General features: G+C 42.5%; 3 protein-coding genes across 3 annotated transcripts in view; all 3 read right to left on the bottom strand.

Moving 5' to 3' along the window:
- LOC143004070 (kinesin-like protein KIF26A) overlaps positions 1-3,599 on the bottom strand; it is a 44,224-nt gene extending 40,625 nt beyond the window's left edge. The window contains exons 1-3 of the mRNA XM_076154912.1: positions 3,540-3,599; positions 2,550-2,694; positions 338-389 (exon numbers count right to left, since the gene is read on the bottom strand). Coding sequence (XP_076011027.1) covers positions 338-389; positions 2,550-2,694; positions 3,540-3,599 — 257 coding nt within the window. The remainder of the gene's footprint in view (positions 1-337; positions 390-2,549; positions 2,695-3,539) is intronic.
- Positions 3,600-4,873: 1,274 nt separating this feature from the next.
- On the bottom strand, positions 4,874-7,906 carry LOC143004195 (tubulin alpha-1C chain-like). The gene is made up of 4 exons (XM_076155117.1): positions 7,710-7,906; positions 6,694-6,952; positions 6,458-6,606; positions 4,874-6,334 (listed from the first exon to the last, which is right to left on the bottom strand). Exons 1-4 carry the CDS (start codon positions 7,710-7,712, stop codon positions 5,354-5,356), a joined length of 1,392 nt encoding a protein of 463 aa, XP_076011232.1. The 5' UTR covers positions 7,713-7,906; the 3' UTR covers positions 4,874-5,353.
- A 9,047-nt stretch (positions 7,907-16,953) lies between these two features.
- Positions 16,954-17,818, bottom strand: LOC143004192 (claudin-20-like). The gene has a single exon (XM_076155114.1). It carries the CDS (start codon positions 17,749-17,751, stop codon positions 16,954-16,956), a length of 798 nt encoding a protein of 265 aa, XP_076011229.1. The 5' UTR covers positions 17,752-17,818.
- Positions 17,819-19,188: the final 1,370 nt, after the last annotated feature.

Here is a 19,188-nt window from a genome sequence, read left to right as displayed (position 1 = left end):
TTCCGATACTTCTGTAGTTAATAGAAACTAATTGGCAGATTAATCTCAGAATGTGACACTTGACTGAGTTCATAACCAAGAGGAGACTTGGGGATGGGAAATGAAAACGGACAACAACGTTCTCTGGAGGAAATAATGAAGGCAAGAGAGAGAGAGAGAGAGAGAGAGAGAGAGAGAGAGAGAGAGAGATAGAGAGAGATAGGAGAATGTGGCTATAACACACTGTTGTGTCATTTATAGCTCTAAATCTGCTCCATATGCTGTCAGTCTTCGTCGCTGTAACTCACTGATGTCACCTCACTGTGACAGTTGGTGCCTCCAGCTACAGATTTCTTACCTGTCGCAATTAATTTCCAGCTGCCAGGCATTCATGTTTTCCTTCCAAGACCCTGCACTCCCACAAGCAGAGAACATGTCCAACAAACAGGAGACGCTAGTGTGCGAGGAGGTTTCATAGGCATGTCATGCACGAACATCGACAAACCAAGGCCATGTTTGCATTTTGTGTCCAGAGAAAATCATGGCCACAGGTAAATGAAAACCTTGAGTCTGACTTCATGTAGTTTCCAGTGTGAATATGAGGCACTTTGTCCACTCACCATCAAACAAACTGTTCTGCCATTTTCTCATCATTGCACCATTTCCTGAAACCTTTGCCAATAAACACAATATGCAAAAGCACATTGGTGGTATATAAATAAAATTCCTGTGCGGTGGAGCTCTCTGTAAGCTCATCGACCTGGCCATTGTCTGTCTCTCTAAACATGTGTGTTTTCCTGGTAACACAGAGTGTGTTCAGACTCTCAACCTGCCTGCCTGTGTTACAAATTGGCTCCATTTCTGCTGTTTGTGTAGTGTAACAGAATTAGGGCTTCTCTCTGTGGAGGCACAGCATCAAGAATCATCCATCTTCCTCCTGCTGTGGGATGTGCTGTGAGGGAAAGAGTGTGTGAGTTTAACACTCGGTAAACAACTGTATCTACCTTCAAACCCGGATGAATAACATGTTAGAATGTTGCACCACAACTCTAAAAGAGTGTGTGTGTGTAAATCTGTACCTGTGTGAAAGAGATTTTTCTGTGTGTCTACTAGGACAGAATGAGTCTAGAAGGTTGCAGGTTCAAATCTCTAAATCTATATCCCAGGGGCACAACAGCAGTAAATTCTGTTAGCTATGTTAGTATTGAAGAATGTGTTTTATTTATTTTGTTACATTCATCCACTATCATCAAACTTTGTGGCGTCCTCAGCTTTGATTGACAGTGAATCTGCCCTGTTCCATTCTTGGAGCAGCCTCTAGTGGCCACTCACAGGAACTGCAACTCCAGGGTTCAACACTCAGCTCAGGGGGGGGGGGGGGGGGGGGGCTGCTGATTAGCTGGTGCTGGGATCGGCTCAGGTTAGACTCAGCCTGGTTACAGAGCCCACTGAGGTCTGATGCTTCCTGAGATTACCAAGGCAGGAAGTGAATTTTTTGATGTAACCATAGCAACCTGCTGGATTCTGCCCCCTCAGCAGAAAGGTGACCTCGTCAGCAGGCGCTCTACAACTTCGCCATGGTGACGGATGGCTGGATCTCCATGGGGGCGACAGGAAGTGCTGAGTATCAGAGAAGAAGTCAGCCATGACAGTTTTTATTATCATTATTATTATCATCATGATCACAGCAGGTGATGATGGAGCTCTGAGGGTGAGGCCTTATCCGCTCGTAAATTAGATTCTGTCCTGTTTGATCACGGCAGATTCACAGGGAGCTGACCAGTACAGTTTTTAGTGTTCAGTCACTCTGGTTAAAAGGCAGACAGTTCAGGGAATTTACTTCACTCCTCCACAGAAAGAGACAGAGAGACGCACAGAAAGAGAGAAAGTCACGTCAGCGCATTAGACAAATCAGGCCGCCTCTGTTGTTTTAGTGCGAGGAGGCAAAGCTAGAAAGAGAATCGACTCCAGAGAAGCTGAAGCTCGCTCGTCCCTGCAGGGTCACAGGCTTCCCCGATGTTCAAACCTGACAGAGCAGCTCATTGTCAAACTAACCTCTCTGTGTTCCTGCACCCAAGCCTCAACAGCTCACCCACAGCGCCAGAGCCAATTGCAGCCTGGGACTGACTGCAGATCTTTTCCCCATAACAGGCATAAAAATCTAAAAATAAATCTTTCTATTCTTCTATTTCGTGTCCAACAGTCCTACCAGATCTGTATGTTTCTTTCAGGTCATCCTAGTCTTATAACCCAACATATCAGTATCTGTTTCACAAAATCTAAAACATTGCTGCAGGGACAGCAGCACTCTCTTTCAGGCTCCTGTACCCATTTGTTGTTCTATCTAATCTTTATATCTGATATTCCATTGCTGTACAGTTCAGAATCCTCCCTCCTTACATGTCACTCGTTGTACAGTGTTGTGTTTCTGACCTTCAGTGCCATCGGGTCGATCAGGGCAGCAGCCTGCCTCTTCAGCTGTGATGTCATGATGTGACAGCGTTGACATAACCTCTGCAGCTCCTCCTCCTCCTCCTCTTCCTCCTCCTCCTCCAGCTTGCTGTACTGACCCGGCTCGGAGACTGACTCTGATCCTCCAGAGCCTTCAGGATTTGGCCGTGACGCGCAGGTTCGTGCCTCCTCATCCTCTGCAGTGCGAGGACGTTTCCTGTAGAGTGTCGATCCCAGAGGAAGCTGCTCTTCGCCCTCCACCACCTGCAGATGACGGGCGAAGAAACACATCGGTTATATTCGCCATCAAGGAATATTTAATAAGTTTTAGCTTGAAAGGAGACGCTCTTATCTTATCTTGTCTTAGTTATGGAAATTGGATACATCTCAAGTTCACCTGAAATGGTAGAAGTTAGGCCTATCCATAACTCAGTGGTCATGACTCACTGTACTCCTCCATGTACAAAGCCCCATTACTCTCAAACAGGATTTAAGCATTCTTTCAAAATTCAAGACACCATGAGCTAATCAGAATGATTGTCTCACACTGAGTGGTTTTTGAGGCAGAGCGTTCTTACTGAAATAACATATAATGACACATTTTGAGGACTTTTCGGCATGACAAGGCTGTTTGGCTGTTTCATTCATATGGCAAACGTGTTTTACATCTCTCCACAAGAGGTCACAGCCATTAAAGACATTACATACAGCGTCATATAGCAGCATAAAGTGACGTAGGAACAGTTTGTGTTCCATACCGGTCGTCTTATCTCAATGTAAGACCTTAACTTCTTCATTGATTAACTTTAGACAAACAGTTGCATAGAAAAGAAGCTCAAACCAGGTAAGACAGAAAAACACCAGAAGGCAGAAGATTTCAACTTCAAAGTAAAAGCATACGTTGTCACACGTCCATGTACAGAAACAGGAACTAATGATTGAGTTCAGCTGTGAAACAAGTACCACATCAAAACACTCACTAATGCATGGCAAACACAATTATAAAAAAACGACAAATCAAAAGCAGTTTTTAAAGTTGTACATGTTAAGACATTAAAGATACAACATGGCTGCTATACTCAGTTTGATGTCAAATGTTTTGTACTCACTGTGTATCTCCTGTAGTCTGGTTTCCGTCCCCGAGCTGGGTTCCAGTACTGTGAGTACATCTTGAATAAAAACTTTAATGACTCTTTTGTGACTCTGAGTAAATTGTCTGTTTAATTAATACATATTCTTTAATAAACACTTCCTTCAGCTCATTCTAAAGAAGCTAATTCAGTATCTGCTCTCATGGGGAAATGGAGCTGTAGCATCCTAGAAGTGTGTGTGTGTTCTATGGGAGGAGACTGATGTCAATGAAGCGTGAAGTTACAGACTACAGGATTGGACAGTGTGTGTGTGACATTGTGAGTGTTGCTGTGTGTGTATGAGCTGCTGTATGTATGTAACTTGGGCTCCTCTCAACATCTCACATCGATGTTCTGCAGTCTAAAATCTAAAATCATCTCAAATGCTGCTGAGAAACTGACTTTGGATGGACTGACTTTTCATGGATGTGATTGATAACTTTTGAGCCATGAGCAGAGGCTGTAATATTTTTGTGGAACGAATGGAAATCGAACTCAAACCGTGGCGCTCCAAAAGGAATAAGTTGGAAAAACCTGGAATGAAATAAGTTTGGAACATTTTTCCACCAGCATAGAGACATTTGAGGCGTGATTGATTTATTGATTGATTGATTATATTCCAGAAAGATTTGGTATTGCACAAACAGTCCCTTTCAGCTTTTCCACACTCCCTGATTGCATGGTTTTATGCAAATTTAACAAAACGGCGCAATTTTCCACAATGCTGCATAATTTCCCAGTTTACCGCATAATTTGCAAAAGATTATCAAAATCACGTGATTGAACTCAGTTGAACGAGCTGTCCTGTCCTCACACGACACGTGCTGCTAGTTTGTTCAAATCAAAGAAAACGTAGAAAGTGACAACGTGTATCTTTTGTTGATTGCAACGAAAAAGTAGCAATCAACACATGAATGTTAGTGTTAGTGTCATTGCACTTCCTTTAAAGGTTGGTAACACACATTTAGGAGACTCATACTTATAAGGGTAGGAGTCCGGGTGGGTGGAGTTGTGCTATCCATTGTCGTGACTGTAGTGGTGAGCTTACATGATGCAATCTCGTACATTAGGCATTTTCCACACAGTAGCAGGTGCAAAAGGCACAATGCAGAACTAAGATTTGGAAATTCATTGATTCAGAAACCATTTTACAGGCGACAATCCTGACATCAGCATTTACAGCCATCGTTACTAATTAGGCCGATCTGCTGCGGCTCTACCAAAGCATAACAAATACATGAGGAGCAGAAAAGTAGAATCTTTGAAACAATACCTTGATATGGAACTTGTGCTGCCAAGATGGTAAAATTCATTCATTGAGACAAACATGTAAACTGCAAGTGTAATAGTGGCCATTTTGATGTATCTAGTGCTTTTAAAGTGAAATTCAAATTGAGCAGTCACACTGTCAGAGTTGCTTTTGTACATAAACACCATCAACACCTTCCTGTTCAATCATGTTGCATCTCCCTGTGCAGAAATGGAACCAAATTCACTCCACAACCATTTTTGACCAGTGTTATTTATTATCCATAAAGAAGTCATGGTTAGTAAAAGTATTAAAACACCACATCTGCCAATCGGAGCCCTGCTGCAGAGCTTCCTAAACGTTTCTACTGGAATAAGGACAGGAAACACACACGCACACCAGTTTGAATGGAATGAACCAGATAGATATGAAGGCCGATACTGCCACCTAGAGACGATATGCAAGACGCCTTCTGTTATAGAATAGACAACAGGAACAGTGACATGAAAAACACAGGATGGGCTGAGCAGCAGATTATGGAATACTAATACTCTTCTCCATCATCTTCATCATCTGCTCCCGCAGTTTCAGCTCCAACCTCTTCATAGTCCTTCTCCAGCGCTGCCAGGTCCTCTCTGGCCTCAGAGAACTCGCCCTCCTCCATACCCTCACCCACATACCAGTGGACAAAAGCCCGCTTGGCATACATCAGATCAAACTTGTGGTCGAGCCGAGCCCAGGCCTCTGCGATGGCGGTGGTGTTGCTCAGCATGCACACGGCCCTGTGGACCTTGGCCAGGTCTCCTCCAGGAACCACGGTGGGAGGCTGGTAGTTGATGCCAACCTTGAAACCAGTGGGGCACCAGTCCACAAACTGGATGGAGCGCTTGGTTTTGATGGCAGCGATGGCGGCATTGACATCTTTTGGCACCACGTCGCCGCGATACAACAAGCAGCAGGCCATGTACTTGCCATGGCGAGGATCACACTTCACCATCTGATTGGCCGGCTCAAAGCAAGAGTTGGTGATTTCAGACACGGTCAGCTGCTCGTGGTAAGCTTTCTCTGCAGAGATGACGGGAGCGTAGGTGGCCAGAGGGAAATGGATGCGGGGATAAGGCACCAAGTTGGTCTGGAACTCAGTCAGATCAACATTGAGGGCGCCATCAAAGCGAAGGGAGGCAGTGATGGAAGACACAATCTGACTGATCAACCTGTTCAGGTTGGTGTAAGTGGGCCGGTCGATATCGAGGTTCCTACGGCAAATGTCGTAGATGGCCTCGTTATCTACCATGAAGGAACAGTCAGAGTGCTCTAGGGTGGTGTGTGTGGTCAGAATGGAGTTGTAGGGCTCCACCACAGCAGTGGACACCTGAGGAGCTGGATAGATGGAGAACTCTAGCTTGGACTTCTTGCCATAATCTACAGACAGACGCTCCATCAACAGGGAGGTGAAACCAGAACCGGTGCCTCCTCCAAAGCTGTGGAAGACAAAGAAGCCCTGAAGGCCTGTGCACTGGTCAGCCTGAGGACAGGGGGACAAGAAGGAGGACAAAGAGGTTCAATACAGAAATGCAATAATATGAATTCATTCACCACTTGAAACAAAAATCGGGGCGCAACTCCTCTTTGTCGACCGGATACCCACCAGTTTGCGAAGCCTGTCAAGTACCACGTCGATGATCTCTTTACCAATGGTGTAGTGTCCACGGGCGTAGTTATTGGCAGCGTCCTCTTTGCCGGTGATCAGCTGCTCAGGGTGGAACAGCTGACGGTAGGACCCTGAACGCACCTCATCTGAGGAGACGGATTGTTGTTGTTTCAGTGAGGTATTGCAGATTGTCATATCAGAACATTAAAAGCAAGTTCGTCTTCACAATTTACCAATGACAGAAGGCTCCAGGTCAACAAACACCGCTCTGGGGACATGCTTTCCAGCTCCAGTCTCACTGAAGAAGGTGTTGAAGGAATCATCTCCTCCTCCTCCTCCTCCTGCTCCTGCTACTGCTCCTCCTCCTCCGATGCTCTTGTCACTGGGCATCTGTCCATCCGGCTGTATCCCATGTTCCAGGCAGTAGAGTTCCCAGCAGGCGTTGCCAATCTGGACCCCAGCCTGACCGACGTGGACGGAGATGCACTCGCGCTGAAGATAAGAGGACGCAATTCATTAACACTGACTCATCACATACAAAGCTAATGCGAGATCAGAAGGATAGAGGAGAATAAAAGGCTCTTTTGTGGAGAAACCGATACCATCATGACCAAAGCACACAATTCATACCACAACTAAAACGTAGCCGCCCAATAGAAACTCAATTACTAAATACAAAAAAACATTCAGGCATACAATGATTAAGAAATCTCATCCGCACATTAGTCTGTGGTCTGCCAAAGTCAAACACAGCTGTAGTGATTGTTCTCATACAAAGACAGAAGGCTTATACATTATAGAAAGTGAAAGATAAAAGGCAAAGCTTCATACTGTCTTTGATCAATAGGTTTGAGCTCAGAGAGAAAAGGGCCAGATCCTTTTAAAAAGACAGTTAAAACCCCAGGAATGTAACCCGGTGACAGCTCAAAAAACTTAACAAACTGGGTCAACTTGCAGGTAACACACATACGCACAAACTAAAACAAATATTATATATATATTATAATTTAAAGACGCATAAATTCCATAAATAAAACTCCAGTGCAACAATATTTAACATACACTTTAGAGATTGAGATAAATCCTAAACATCTTTTAAAAAAAATACATGATTACACATAATTGTAAACAGCAAAGTCACTGAAATGCATCATGCGCATTGACACACACACACTAATTCAAACTGGACCCTTGAACCTCACCTCGTGTAATCAACAGGTTTGATAACATATGAAACATTTCTACTCACCATGTTTCCAGTAGAAGTGAGAGGGAGGACTGGAGATTATGATGAAGAAGAGACCAAGTTACTTCTCATGTGCAGCTGTAATGAGTCCTGCGTAAGAAGTTAGCAACCCGTTGAATTCAAGTTGGATCATTTTATAGTCTCCAACACAGAGCAAAGGGTCGCTGAACCTGATTGGTTAAAGGTCACATGAACTCTGTTCTTATTGGTCCGTCGTCTTTCTAGGTTAACGCACCGCAAACGCGTCATGTTCTTCTTCACCCATGTTACGACAATAAGGCGGACGTAGTAGGTGGAACACACCCGGAAGTAAACAGAACCGAAAAAGTTTCAGTTTGTAGTCATAGTTATAGTTATTGTTATGGTTTACTTTACAGATTAGGTTGTGTGTTATACTGAACGTATGACTTGTGAGCCATGTCCGCGTGAAACCGAGAAAGAAATGCTACATTTCCGTGACACTTGAGAGCGACTGACCAATCCCATCTTGTTGTTGTCGGAACACGGGTGGGAACAAATAACGCTACAGGACCTGCAGTAAAGTGGGGCAGGGAGCACGAGCCGGTAAGTGCTGTGAGCGATGATGTCTGCTTTCCGGTGGAATTTGATTTATTTGCCCTATTTTGTTGCTTTTCGTCAGAATATCAGCAGAGTTACACTAAAACAAACTGGAATTTTATCTTTACTGAAACCGGCCGGCATTCATCATCATGTTCATCTAAAATTGACGACTTGTTTTACTTGATTTCACTAGCACTCTGTCTCAAACGTGGTGCCATAAATAAATAAATAAAAATAACTTCTCCATCAGACATCACTGCTATATAAGTTTGAAAACGGGATAGATATTTGTGTTTTAAACAATTTATTCAAACTGCTATTTCCAAAACTATTAGAAAACACTGAATGATGTCAGTAATTCTCCTGCTTTTCAAAATAAAATAAAAAGTCAACCATTTCGACAGTATTCTCACCTCTAAATGAAGCTGAAGCTTTTTGGTCTATATTTTATGCAGGATAATTTCCCAAAATAGTTCATTTAAAATTCAGTTGGAATCATCATAAGGATATAAATTGTCATTGATTAAATAACACAACGTTATTATTTCACCAAGCAAATTCAATACAAGTTTTGTTTAAAATCTAAAATTTTGGCATGTAAGAGGAATATGGAACAGTCATCAGAGGAGTCAATTCAAAGAGAGAGATTGCCGCACCTCTAGTGGCCTGGTATGATGTAATAGCTGTAGGTGGGGCCGCAGACAATAACAACAAAAGATAACAAAAGTTTGTAATAACAGAGGAAGCTCAACAATACAGTGAAGCCACTGATCCAGCAGCAGGATCTTTGTTCTCTTAAACCTGAATTTAGTTGTATGCACAGAAACTGAGAAACTACTTTGAGATGATTATTATTTCCTGTAAACATATCTCTGGATTTGATGTCATATACTCTTCTCTTCACCTTTGAAGTACTGGTTACATGCAGATCTCTGGCCTCTGATCTGCATCAGAGAAGAGGCCAGAGATCTGCATTTAAAACCAATACTTCAAAAGAAGCAAAAGTATCAAAAAACTAATCTGACAGGGCACCATGCAGTTTTAAGAAAGTTATTATGATCATTTAAAACTGACAATAGACAAACTTGCTCCCTTAGTTTAGAAATCGTGTGAATCAGACATCAATTAAAGCCACCATGATGTCCAACTAGAAAAGAAGAAGCTTAGGCCAAGATTATTAAGTTATAGGTGCTTCATTGACTGACTGACACCCCAAATGCATAGAGAATATAATAATCTGTAGGTCTACGTAGGTCTGTAGGTCTAAGGTAAATGAACCAAAAAGGTACATTTAATTTATATTTATAATATCCCCAGAAGCCGTTTGACGCTAAAGTGACTTGCATAAACTATGATACATTGGTTTGATGTAATAAAATGTCACAGTCTCAAATGTTAGAGACAAAGGCAGCGCATTATTCTCACAAACAGAGGCGACGCCATATTTTATTACAAACTGTAGCATAAAGTGTTATGTGAACTGAACGCATTAGTCACAATTTGCAAAACGATTAAATTCATTCTGGCCTCTAGCTCTTTGAAAGGAGAACACTATGTTGAAGGACTTTGCAGTGAGCGTTTAAAGCGTTGCAGACAGAAACTTAACGTGATTGAATATGTCATAATTACGGTGACCGAGAGAGGTCATCATCGCACACGCGCACACACACACACACACACGCACACACGCACACACACACACACGCGTTAAACTGAAATGCTACAACGAAGAAACAAAACGGAAGCGAGCCACAACAACAACGGCAACGCAGCGGAACTTTATCGGCGGGATGCAGCGCACCTGCGGGAAAAGAAAACACGGGAAGGCACAAGTATGTTTCAGATTTATTATCTTGATGACTGAATTTATAAGCAATAGAAAAAAGAAATATTTCAGTGTCGAGGTTGCTAACCATCCAATATATAGTTGTTATATGGAGTTTTATGGAAACTGTGATGGTGATCTCTTTCGGCCACCGTACATAATGAAATGATTGAAATGGGCAATTATACACGATTCCTCCATATTTCAGAGGTTCACCTTTTCCTCTCTGAACACACTGCTTACTGAAAAACTGATGAGTGGTAGAAAGAAGTGTGGAGATGCAAACACAGAGCACATGATGTTGTTCTGCTGTATGTCCACGAGATGGCGCTAAGTGGCGATGCAATGAGCTTACAGCTCAGCATCATTACATTACATCACCAGGTGGCGCTGCAGCTGTTTGGATGTGATTTTTAAGGTTTTATGGCTGTTGTGGATCCTGATTTGGGGCATTTCTAGGTTATAAGTTCTAAGTTTGTTTTCATATACCAGCAATTTGTTATTTTTGTGCACACAATTTATGCATTTACACTTTTGGTATTTCTTCAAACATAACATACAAAATAGACAAAATGCCAGCCCCTGTTCACATCCAGTTTACATTAGCAACACCAGTACTGCTGCTACTACTGCTACTACTAATAATTGTGATAATGACAACAATAATAATAACATCTTGATTTGTATAGAATACATTCAGTAATATACATTCTATAATACATTATAAAATCCTCAACAGAAAACTCTGGAAGAAAAAAATCACACACACATATGTATGCTATGGAAAATATCTTTATTGATTTTGTTCACTTCAGAAATTATTACAAAATACACATTTCACAGTTCAAGGAGAATGCATTAATACCACTAATCTTCTTCCACATGTCCTCAGTGCATAAAATGTGTTTCACATCGATCACTATGGCTTTAAGGAAAATGATCACTGTAGTATCAGTAATTGTCTTAATGTTGCAGACTCAAATTTGTATAAAATAATAATAAATGTTGTGCAAAGAAGAAGAAAGTACTTGTTACACTATAATGGCAGGCTGGAGTATACAGTATAGTGTTGTTTACAGAATAAGTCTGATTTTACCGTCAGTGATGATCAGAGTCCGCTTCTGGTGCTGGTCGGGTTTTTCCGTGGCCTTGATCAAGTGGTCCTAAACATTTCACAAATTCGTGTGAAGACTGTTGAACTGTCGAGAACCACTTGACCAAAGAGGAAGAGCTGCAGCCGTTCAAGTCCCACAAACAAACAAACAAACACACAAACAAACACAGTCCCTCCAAAATATAAACACTTAAATCCAAAAAAGCAAAGACAAAACCTCAAACACAATAAACCAACCAAAAAAAAAAAAGTGAACTTTTTTAAAAAAAAAACTTACAAAAAAGATGTACTCGAAGAGCTCCCCAGAAACAAAAGCTTAAAAAAAGCAAATTTGCTAAACCTCAAATCAAAACATGCACACACAAACTCCTCACAAAACACTCCACAAAGTCCTGTGTGGATCTTGTTCTGGATCCTGAATGATGCCGACTGTTGTCTCAGGGTTTTATACACTGTGACCCCTGACCTCAGGAATGAAGGCCTGACAGGTCAGACCGGCGTGTGTAGCTTCCTGTGGCTGTGGTTTGGGGTTTGTCGCTACCTGTCCGACCAGCTGATGACACACTGAAACTCCACCCACCTGCTACACCTGTTTTTTTTATATTTGACTCGCCCTTACAAATTACACGTTGGTATGTTTCCTTTAAAGTTAAACATATACAGAATCTGTGCAGATCTATTTTCTCTTTCTTTCTTTTACTGCTTTTACTCAAATATGGAGGCCGTTCTCCTTATGATGACGATACAAAATGATGTAGTTCCTATTTAGAAAAATGTAAACAGCATTTTATTGTAGATTTGCATGCACATTTTCAGATTTTCTCTCTCTCATTTTAGTTCTTTAACAAATTATCCAATATACCTTTAATTAATGTGTTTCTTTTTTATTAAAATAGAACAAAAATGCTCCAGATGTTGCAGAATGATCCAGTCTCAGCAGAATTTTCAATAGTTACATTGCCTGATGTTTGCTGCCACATCAGGATATTAAACATTTGATATTTTTAAAATAGCTTCATGTGAAAATGATTTTGTTTGTTTCTTTTTATTTTCTTTATTGTGTATATGGTTAAACTACTTGTGTGTGCGCGTGGGCAGAAAGTTCAATCAGGTTGTGGCTGTGCTGCATTCCACACACTACAGTAATCTGCCATCTGCGTTACCAAGCATCACACACACACACACACACACACACACACTCAGGCCCAAACAGGAGGCACAGGTTCACCTTCATTTCACAGCTTTACTTCAACACTCACATCTTCTTTTGTTTTAAATAGCTTCTCATCTGGACACTTCCTTTTCAAGTGTAGTTTAAAGATAAGCTGAGCTGCAGATCAGAGAAAAAAGTATTTAGCGACATTACAAGCCCCTGAAAAAAAAGGCAGCTGACTAGATTGAAGCTATCTGTGCTGTTTTACACGCAAGGAAAAATGCGGAAATTATTCAAATCTGTATTTCATGATGCTGCGAGTGACGGACAGTTGTTGGTTTAATCATAAACCAAGAGTATTTATTAAGGGTGTGTATCTCTCTCTTGATCTGACGCACTTATAATACATTTTGAGTATCCAACGATGCAGTAGGATAGACTTTTAACACCATTGAGTCCTTTAGATGAGATGGTCTGATAGGACACAAGGCAACAGGATACTATGCTGTGTTTATGGTGGAGCTGTTGCAATCATTATTATTATTATTATACCTTTGGCAAGAAAACACAGTTATTCGGCTCTTGGATCTCTTGGATTCATTCTAATGTGTGAGGAGGAAAAAAATCATAAAAGAAGAAGAAAAGAGGCAAAATGGGTCAAATGAGTACGGGTAAGGTCAAAGAAAGTGATGGAGCTGTTCGTGTTTGATGGCATATGTATAAAGGTTAAGCAAGGTGATCGAGACGAGTGATGCATGATGGGATATGTTTGTGAATGAGACTTTGGAGTAAGTGTGTTTGTGTTTTGAATAAAGTTTGGCGACAGTTATGTTACACAGTGCTATAGAACACCGTGAGTGTAAACATGTCAAAGTCACTTTCATCCTCAATGATTTGCTAGTTGTTGCTGGCTAATCCCCAACACTGCCTGGAAGTACTGTGTGTGTGTGTGCGTGTGCGTGTGTGTGTGTGGAGGGTGAAAGACAGAGGGACGGAGACAGAGGTGAAGGACAAACAGAAACAGGGTCGGAGGAAGAGGGAGATAGACGGAGGGTGAGGGAGACAGATGGTGTGTGAGAGGGAGAGAGACAGACAGAGGGGGAGAGAGAAGGAGACACACACAGGGTGAGGAAGACAAAGGGGGAGAAAGAAAGATAGAAACAGAGGGAGAGAGAGAGAGAAACAGGTTAAACAGAGACAGAAAAAACAGCTGAAACAGGAATGACTGACATGAGGCTGAAAGAGAAGAACGCTGCCAGACCTCATTCCACTGTGTGTGTGTGTGTGTGTCTAAGTGTGTTTTAATTACGAATTCCTGCTAATACCCCGAACCTAACCCTTTAATGATTTTAATGAATAATTTCCCATCGTGGTATTGAGGCCCCTCACACACACACACACACAAACACACACACACACACACACACACACACACACACACACACACACACACACACACACACACACACACACACGGTGCTGCATGTAAAAACAGAGCCACGGGCCGAGTGCAGGTTTTCACCCCAGTTTTATTTGTTGACGGACACATTTGAGAGTTTAGTCTCTGAAACACGAAGGAGGAAGCTGCTGTGAATCCATCACATGAAACGTTTTTAAAGCTGCAAACACACAAACGTTTTATTCTAAGGAAATAAATCAGCTCATGAAACGTGAAGGCCGAGTCCCAGCAACATTCCTCATTAACGTGACAACATCTGAACATTCATTAGCAGCAGCGTGTTTATTTCAAACATTATTTTTGGAATGAAAGCTGAAACATTTCTTCTTCTCCAGCCCTTGATTGATAAGTAGTGAGTCTTTTCTTGAGACCCTATTTGGGCCTTTCTTGTTTTGTGTAGTTTAAAATCTGCTTACATTCGATCCCACGTCAGCAATGATTTCTTCCAGCTCTGATTGCCTGTAAAACAAAGGTCTTTAAAATCACAGTGCCACCTAGTGGAGGTTTGTACACAACATACAGCAGCTCATCCCTGTGGTAGAAACGGCTCAGTCAGGTTGAGTGAATTCAAATAGTTTCAACAGTATATTATAGGTTACATTGTGCTGTGGTGGTTGTCCTTTTGCTTTACATTGGATGACTGAAAAGTGTTGAGCCAAGTATGAAAGCTGTAAATCCAACTTGACACTCCTCTGCCAGCGAGGTCATCTCAGCTTCAAAACTCTGTAAAATCCTCTGGATCTGATACGATGTCAAAGTGAGCTCACACAGAAAAAGTCTGCAAAGCGGTGAAAGAGGGGTCTGCAACGTCTAAGTTAGAATTACTGAGCTCAAACGTTTCTTTAAAAAACCTTGTTACGGTCCTGCTTGCGTCTTTATCGATGAGGTTCATAACTTATCAATCAACCCTCGTACACAGCCTACCGACCTGTTAAAGCACAAGGAACAGCAGTGAAAATGCATGTTTATTCAACACAAACCACTAAATAATTTAATGTTTATGTTTTGATCACAAGGCCACATTATTTCATCAAAGCTTCTCCGTGTTTTAAACCGTATTTGATGTGATGACGTCACATTGTTTGGGCGCAAAGAACATCGGCGAAAAGCTACAAATACATCATACCCCACGCCTTCTTGTTGGAATATGTGTAGCAATAAAAAGAAATAACAAAATCAATACGCTTGGATTTCACTGTTAAATAAATGAAAACTTTAAACTTCCTGGCATTTTTCACAATAAAAGCATTCTACTGGTTCCAATTCTCACTGGCGTTTGAATATGGAATAAAAATGCTGCAAATTTAAGCAATAAATTTAGATGATTTTCAGGGAATACATTCAGTTATTTGGAGGGAACAAATTGGTCATTTTAACTGGAAACCATAGAGTTGTCAAATTTCAAAACAAAACCAAATGAAGCTTTTCTGAAACATGTCGGACCGTGTGAGATACACTTATGATCTATTTTGTTCTTGTGCTTCATGCTTATTTTGTTTACAATCCGAAAGCTGACCTGGCTTGTGTTGTGCGTGTTTGTGCTTCACCACAGTGAAATGTCACACAGTTGATGAATTGCCGTTTCTTGTTTTGAAAGCGTTTCCTGAGAGGCAGCGTGGGCGACATTCAGCTCAGCGTTTTACCGTTTTTTTTTTCCTTGAGGTGGATTTTTTTTTTTTCTGCGGAAGCTCTCGGCAGGTGTGATTGACAGTTGACAGCTCAGCTACCAACACACACACAGTCACACTCACAAACACTGCAGTCTGTTAGGCTTTGAGTTACACCAGCAAAAATGACTGGCTGTCCTTTTCCAACAGCTGAAATAGAGTGGGGAGGGGGGTGCCGCCGTGTGTGAGTGTGTGTGTCCATTCAGCCGTGTCGAGAAGATAATGGGAAAGCAAAGAGCATCATTACCTCTCTCTCCGCTGTGTTGCACCTCTCTCTCTCCCCCCCTCCCCCCTGGACCCTCGGGAAAAGATGGAGTGGATGCTGTCAAAAGCTACATTTGGATCTGGACTCGATTTTTTTTTTTTAAATCTCTTTTAACATGTTGTGATTTTTAAAAAGCCAACAACAAAGCTGCAACTAAACCTGCTGAAGAGTCACAGAGAGTCACATGCTCAGCCTACAGAGCAGAACATTTAGGGCCTTTTGAGAAGAAATGCTTAGAAGAAATAATTCAGAGGCCCCAAAGATAAACAAAATAGATTGCTATGCGAAACCACCAGGGGGCCCTACAACGCACTTTAAGTTCTTTTTTTATTTGCTTGTTTGTTTGTTGTTTTTAATTATCAGAGTTTACAATGCACTCCCTGATCAGAATTTAATTATCAAAAATATCCCTAAATCCTACTTAGTGCAATAAAATAAAATAAAAACAATTTGAAGAAAATCCCCTTCATACATTTAGGTATTATGATAAAAATGGGATTTGTGATCAAATCATTAAATTCTGGGATTTAAATACTTTTTGGACTGTAATCTTTACCCTTTATGATAAATGAATGCTGGGATTATAATTACATCTTTGTTTTAGACACTTTAAAATATAATTAACACATTTTAGATTATATTAAATACATTATTATTATACAAAATTCCCATGTAGGGCTTTGGGGGCCTCGACCAGTTTTGTAGATAATTTGTTTATTTATTCTTTTTTTTTTTTCAAGGATAAATAACGTTTGGAGTTGGGCAGTACTTTAACAAATTTTCCAATTATTTTAAATCCCACCAATCACAATTCGAGCACGAAAGCAAAAATTTCAAATTCCAATAAAATTTCACATTTGGTTTTGAGGGACTATAACATATTTTGGGGTCACCAACAATACATTTTGGGGATTTCAAAGATGCTGTAACAAAATCAGAGAGTGCATTTTAAAATGATGTCATACTTCGTTCCCTGGTTTTATGGCCCCCTCTCTCCTTCACCAAACCCCCTCATTCATGTCTCGTCCTCTCGCTCCTGAGGCACTCAGCTGGATCCACAAGCTGTTTTTTCCAACATTTGGTAATTATGTCCCCCCCTCCCCTCCATCTCCCCTCCCTCACCCTCACCACTCTCCTCTTCCCATGAGGCAGAAAGCCTCGGCTGAAAGAAAACTCCACATTTCAGCGGTGGGGCTGTGAGGACTAAACGTACTCCTGGAGGCTGTAGCTGTCCTTAATGTCTTTGGGAGGTTTGGAGGGGGACGAGCGGTGTGGCTCCTGTTGGTCCTGCTGAGGTTTCCTCTGCTTTGCCTCGTCCATCTGCAGCTGGACTGTTTTGCTTTGCCTGATTTTTGGCTGCAGCTCTCGCCTCAGCTGTTCTTCCCTGGACAGGATGAATCTGTCGGGATTGGTGGATGTAGAGGAGTCCTGGCGTCTTTTCCCGGGACAGGACAAGCAAAATATGACCCCGCTGGCCAGGAGGAAGCCAGCGGAGATGAACGTGACGCACAAAGCTCCTCCAGGTTGGTATTTGCTGTTCTCCGGCAAGTCTGAGTTCAGGAAGCCCGTGATGACTTCGTTGGTGAACCACGATGCCGGGATGAGGCAGAGGAGACTGGCGGCGATGAAGCATCCCCCTGCGGCAATGGCAGTGTGCCCCTTCGCCCGATGACTACCCCCCCAGCGAGTGCACTTGAGCCCCAAGGCGGCAAGACAAAGACCCAGGGTGGCTACCAAGCAGGACAGGACCATGGCGGCCCGCGTGGTCTGCAAATACGCCGGCAAGGACAAGACCGAGTGCTTCAGTGTGCAGCTGAAGACGCCGGTGCTGTACCAGACGCAGTCCATCCACAGTCCCTGCATCTGCGAGATGGGGGTCATGATGTTGGCCCACACGTTGATGCTCACCTTCCAGTTGGGAAGCATGGTGGCCACGGTGGCTCCCACCACGCCGAGCAGCGCCAAGGCGAACGCCAGGATCTGAACGGCTGCGGACAGCATCTCTCAGCCAAAAGCCACCCCGCACCCCCACTTTGGTGCGCCGTCCCGTCCCGAGCAGGCGTCTTCGTCCTCCTGACGGCCGATTATTCCTCAGCGCAGGCTTCAGTGAGCTGCAATGAAACCAGAAATGAGAATTGAACTGAGCGAGCAAGCGTGACGGACAAACAGCTGAGGCTGCTGATGGAGGCTGGAACAGAGAGAATGTGCTTTTCTCTCAGCTTTCTTATCGTTTGCAGCGTGTGTGTGTGTGTGTGCGCGCTCACTCACTGATTGCCTGCATTAGTTACTCCGCATTCCAGTTGATGTGGTGATCATTGACATTCAATTATGTTCTTTTAAAGCCGCAGCGTCCCTCTGGATTAACGTGCATTACTCTTCTGAGCAGCTTTTCCCCTTTAACAAAACCAAAGAAGACACATGAACTACAAACTGCGCTGCACTGAAGTTGTTTCTCTCAGTTAGGTGAGTCTTCATCTCTTGATCTCCAGCTGCTTCATCTTTGTCAGAAAATATCTCCTGTCAGTCTCTAATAAAGACAAAAACCCCAAAAATTAAGCTCAAAGACAAAGAAAGTCCCAGGATTTGGACGCTGAGTGAGAGGAAGAGACTGAGTGAGAGGAAGAGGCTCACCTGTGTCGTGTCTCAGCTGCGTGTTCTGAGCTGGTTCCTGAGGACAGAGGAGCAGTGTGAATGAAAACACAGGGCGTGTGGGTTAACAGCCTCTAACTATCCCCTCTGCCTGCTGTCTCCTTGGCAACTGTACATACAGTTTCATCCCCTTCAATGCAACCAGGCGTCCCTCCAGCCTGCCAGCTCACACCGAACACAACCAAAACCTCTAACCAAAGGAAATGGACCGAGCAAAGGATCCTTCAGGAGGGACGCGCTCCATTCTAACCTGAAGGTCACCGCATTGGCTGAGAGAGCCGCAGAGCAGCGTTTCTTATCTGATCAGTTGACGCCGCGGTACAATACAATAGAAATTGCCGTCTTTGTCACCTTAACTACGCCAAAGCTTCACTAAATGTGTGGGGTTTTTTTTGGGATGACAACATCTTTTAAAGACTGACTGTCCGCGATTTTATGAGATAAAATCAGAACTTTTTTCTTAAAGGACCAAACAAGACGTAAGCTTTTGGGTTTATTGTTTTGTTTTTTTTATTTTCCCAGACATTGCAGTCCTAATGCAGCTTTATTATTGCCAAATCAATCTTTTTAGAACACAACTCAAGCCAAATGATGAATAGAATTAAAGTGCTTTGTAATAAGATGAGAAATGTGGCCCTTTGTCTCAGAATGATAACGTGTGAAGGTGGAAGCTCGCCACCGATCATCACTGATAACGTCGCCGCTTTGCAGTGCTTAGCTTTTTTCCGAAACGTTTTTTTTACATGACTGACAGGCTCATTTGTGGATTTCAGGAATCGACGACGCACC

The sequence above is a fragment of the Genypterus blacodes genome, unplaced genomic scaffold (genome assembly GCF_046128005.1).
Source record: "Genypterus blacodes isolate CSIRO-AG114 ecotype Tasmania unplaced genomic scaffold, CSIRO-AGI_Gbla_v1 ptg000064l_1, whole genome shotgun sequence".
NCBI classification, from domain to species: Eukaryota; Metazoa; Chordata; class Actinopteri; order Ophidiiformes; family Ophidiidae; genus Genypterus; species Genypterus blacodes.
The sequence above is the reverse complement of the archived record's forward strand: the minus strand, read 5'-3'. Positions and strand labels throughout refer to the sequence as shown.